This window comes from Sinocyclocheilus grahami, unplaced genomic scaffold (genome assembly GCF_001515645.1).
Source record: "Sinocyclocheilus grahami isolate Dianchi unplaced genomic scaffold, SAMN03320097.WGS_v1.1 scaffold633.1, whole genome shotgun sequence".
Lineage (NCBI taxonomy): Eukaryota > Metazoa > Chordata > Actinopteri > Cypriniformes > Cyprinidae > Sinocyclocheilus > Sinocyclocheilus grahami.
Genome location: NW_015505812.1, coordinates 680,023 through 684,544, shown reverse-complemented (window position 1 = coordinate 684,544; position 4,522 = coordinate 680,023). Strand labels below are relative to the sequence as shown.

Genomic DNA, 4,522 nt, shown 5'->3' with positions numbered 1-4,522 from the left:
AAAAAAAAAAAATTTAATAAAAAACAAAATGACAGACATTTACTTCCCAATAAAAGTGTCTTCTTCAGCGTGTAATGACTCTAATGTAACGTGTGGCCGGGCACTCACTGGCAGATGCTGTTGGGGCTGAAGAGATGCTGGCCGTCGGGTAACAGCAGCGCGGGCGACACCGGGCGAGTGAAGTGAGGGACCACTTTCTCTGTTCGACGAAAGCACAAAGAAACACACTGAGCAAATACACCCGTACAAAACTACTGGAACGTACCGCAGTAATAACAGCGAATACAAATATGGTATACAGTACTATGATGTTATATACTTACCATGAATAACAAATGATATAATTATTTGTCTGAGCTATGTTTACTACTGGAACGTACCGCAGTAATAACATAAACATGGTGCTTTAATACACACTGTGGTATTACCATAAATACAGATATGTGTCCCTGCAGCACAAAAGCAGTGTTAAGTCGCTGGGGGATATTTGTAGCAATAGCCAACAATACATTGTATGGGTCACAATTATACATTTCTCTTTTATGCCAAAAATCATTAGGATATTAAATAAAGATCATGTTCCATGAAGATATTTTGTACATTTCCTACCATAAACTTAATGTTTGATTAGTAATATGCATTGCTAAGAACTTCATTTGAACAACTTTAAAGATGATTTATTATCAATATTTAGATTTTTTTGCACCCTCAGATTCCAGATTTTCAAATAGCTGCATCTCAGCCAAATATTGTCCTCTCCTAACATACCACACATCAATGGAAAGCTTATTTATTCATTCATTTAAAAAAACTGACACTTATGACTGGTTTTGTGGTCCAGGGTCACATATATGATGTTATACATATATACTATGGTGCTTTTTTGTTTGCTATATTCATAGACAGCTGCATTACTATCAGAAACATGCTGTGACCAGTCAGACTGAAACTAACAGACTGGATATCTGGATGACAAGCAGATAATGTCTCTCACCCTCGTGGCTGACCACTTCTGTGTCACATGTCCCTCCAGTGAGCTCCAGCGCCGCCAGCACTTTAATACAGTGCGGGTTTCCGTCGGAGATATACAGTTTCATTTGACCCTCTTGTCAGTTTAGGACGCTCCTGAATGAATCTACTTTGACAGGTCAGACAGACACCGCTGGAAGCGACTGAACCGGTCTGTGAACCGAGTATTTACGCTGATGCAACCGCGCGTCAAAACACGTGGCCGCATCAGAGGAAATTGTAGTTTTTAATGGTCGCTCGTTCTTCGGAACCGCACTGAACTCGCGCGCCCGGAAGACTACAATACCCATAATGCAACAGCGCAGGCGTGAACCTTCCGTCAAGGCAGCGTTAAGCTCATTGGTCAAAGAGCTGAGCGGCTGGATATAATTGGTCAATGGCGTTATCAAATCAGTGCGCACGATTATTTAATGTTTAATTTTAAAGCAACATCGCTCATAATTCTGAGAATTTCCATTTCACCTCTCAGTGGGATAGGAATTTGTTAATGTTTTCTAGAATCCATTTATATCGATATTTAGCCTCTAAATGAGGGTCTGAAGGTGATTTTGTAGTTTATGTAAATTGTTCAGTATTTCATTTAGAATAACCTATAATGTTTATATTAGTTGCGACACTTTTTTACAGGCAAAAAAACAATGGTTTTAATTATTCATATGCATATCTATATTCGTGTTTATAGCCTATTATTATTTAGAATAACCCCAAAATCTGAGAGGAGTACGAAAATGCAATATTTCGCATTATTTTATCATTTAATACACAATTGTTCGTTACCATACGTTTTATTATGAGCGATTGTTTTACGTTTACATTTTTTTTTTGTTGTTGTGTAGAATGGAACAAGCGCAGAATCTGAAATATTTGTTTTGTGTTTCTTTATTTTAATTTAATTTAATTATTTTTCTATTCTGTTTTATTTTTCAAAACCCTAAATGGGTTGGCCTGAATGAAAAACACCAGATTTTCAATGTGCAATACTGTCAAAGCATCACAAAGTGCATTTCATAGAGCAGGAAACAAATCAATAATCCAACTAGATCAATAACACTGGTTTATGAAGCCGCTCTCTGGTTGGCTGTTCTCTGTCACGTGACAGCTCCCATGCAGCCCCGCCCCGCTCTGAGAGTTTGAGCTCGAGCGCAGTCCGGTTCACCGACACCTGGAATAAAGCGCGGATGCACCTGCAGTTACCGGTAAGCCACGACCACAGCATCACAGCTCACAAACAAACACATTCACGGTATTTTATAGTACAAGCAATATAAATCATTTTCACAACAACACTAAAAAAAATGTGGTATAAGCAAATAGCCTAGATCATCATTTGCATGCCCTATATAGAGATTATACTTAATCATTCTTACTTAATCATACGTATTTTGCATTGCCTAGTTAATATTATTATAAAGTGTGCATATTATTTAAGTAGAAATCTGTGCATGCAGTCTCTAAATGAGGTGTTTTGATAGTTTATGTAAATTGTTCAGTCATTTATTTACAATATGCACATGTTTTAGTAAACGTTTATTTAGTAGCAAGAGGCAAATGCAATGTGTTTCATAAGATTTTCATGTTATCCAATATGTTAAACTCTCTCTCTCTCTCTTAATATTCATATGCACGCTCGACTGATATTGGGTTTTCTGAACTATTCTTGAATTATTGCATTTGGCGAGATGTGATGATGATAACTTAGGCTTGGATTATGAACCAAGATGGGTCACAAGGCAAGGGTTAAGCGCTTTAAAATGAACATGGAGAGCAGATCTTTGACTTTTAATGGCCAGCTTTAGTATTCACAGTTATACAGACGTTCTTGTGAGACGCAGGGCATGGAGAGAACTTGAAGACTTGTAAGCTCTAGCAGAAATAAATCAGATTTAGGAGAGTTTTTGCAGGCCGGCTGGAGTCTGATCTGGGACCAGGAGCAGCATTGTGTTCATTTATAATAAGTAGTGCCACGTTTAATGTAAACTTGCGTAACAATCTCTTGCACGACTAGAGGACAAAGCAAATGCACTTTGCTGTAAAGTCACTCCGTCATAAATCTGATGCATAAACGCTTTCTTTCTGAAAACCCCATGAATGAAGCAGATTATTTTTTGCAGGCTGTTAGTTTCAGATTGACTGTGGCTTTATCCTGCTTTTAGAGCTTGCGTTTGTCCATCCGGTTCGTTTCACGACATGAAACTGAGATAACAGACACTGCATGTTATCTCTTATATTTATGCAGATTCTGCGTTATCATAACATTACCTTTCCGTCATAACCTGTGATTTTAGGTTTGTTTCACTTTTCTCAAGAGCTTTCTGCATTGTCTTCTGTATTTCTTCAAGCTAAATAAGATATTGCTGCCTCAGTTCCTATATAAACAGGAAGAGGAAATATGCCGTAAAACATTTCCACCTACTAAACTTGAAACGTCAGGTTAGATGCTGCCCTACTTTTGTAAAGTGCTGCCAAAGTTCATTGCACTTTCTTTACCAGCAAGTTAAAACTCTAAATGCTCATGCAATCATGACAGAAATGATGAAATGGACAAAAACAAAGACGTTCTAATGGCTAAATCATATTTTATTGTGTAGGATTATGAACAAACGCACTTGTGTTCGACTGGTTGATCATTTTATCTGAGTTGTGTTTCTCAAAAGCAACATAAGAAGTTGAGTATTTTAGGAGCACGGTAAAAAACTAAGGATGCAGTGAAAAGGTATTAAATAATAGACTTTTAGTTATAAACAAGCCCAAAATATACTGTAAACAAGTTGTGAATGCAACAGATTATAACAGAAAATAATATTTCAGTCTTTCAGAATTCCACGTTTAATTCGATGTGCGTTTTTGTAACCGCTTATGAAATTTACTAGCAATTTCTAAGTGAAAATTGTTTCAATGCAATCATTATTTATGGGACTCTTATTTTGAAACGTCAATGCTTTACTACAACCGTCTACAAAATATTACAATATAGACACCATGAATAAACATTGTCATAATTCATCAACAATAAATTATAAGCGCTCTTTTGGCATAAATGCATGCTATTTAGTGATTGCTGGTTATATTGCAATTCCTGTTTTCATCCACAAATTTAAGACGTCTTAAAATTAGAATACATTTTTTTATTTACTGTATTTATTGATTTTTTTTGCATGCTTCTAAATGTATTTTACAGTTCACACACATCTATTTTTAGTGAAATATTGCACTGTCATGCCCTAAAAAGCCCGTTTAGATGGTCAAACCTACAGACACCAAAGATTTTATGATCTACTTATACATTTATGTGCATATATCTTTAACTGCAGTGTGCAGTTGGTGTTGGATGCGTCTGTTTTTAGCTGTGGGTCGATGTGACTCAGAAATGTGACTGTGTGAGCGCTAATGTTCAAAAGATCGTAATGGAAAAACCTCACAGCCATGGGGCTCTTTTTGCAGGACATATACACACACACACTCACTCACTCACACTCACACACACTCACACACA

At 36.7% G+C, this 4,522-nt stretch overlaps 2 protein-coding genes across 2 annotated transcripts in view; one reads left to right on the top strand and one right to left on the bottom strand.

Moving 5' to 3' along the window:
- The window catches only part of LOC107558150 (methionyl-tRNA synthetase 1), a gene marked incomplete at its 3' end in the record, with an annotated part of 29,002 nt that extends 27,806 nt beyond the window's left edge, over window positions 1-1,196 (bottom strand). The window contains exons 1-2 of the mRNA XM_016241773.1: window positions 995-1,196; window positions 109-199 (exon numbers count right to left, since the gene is read on the bottom strand). Coding sequence (XP_016097259.1) covers window positions 109-199; window positions 995-1,097 — 194 coding nt within the window. The remainder of the gene's footprint in view (window positions 1-108; window positions 200-994) is intronic.
- A 974-nt stretch (window positions 1,197-2,170) lies between these two features.
- The window catches only part of LOC107558149 (rho GTPase-activating protein 9-like), a 20,326-nt gene continuing 17,974 nt past the window's right edge, over window positions 2,171-4,522 (top strand). Inside the window, exon 1 of the mRNA XM_016241772.1 lies at window positions 2,171-2,225. The gene's annotated coding sequence lies outside the window, so the exon portion shown is untranslated. The remainder of the gene's footprint in view (window positions 2,226-4,522) is intronic.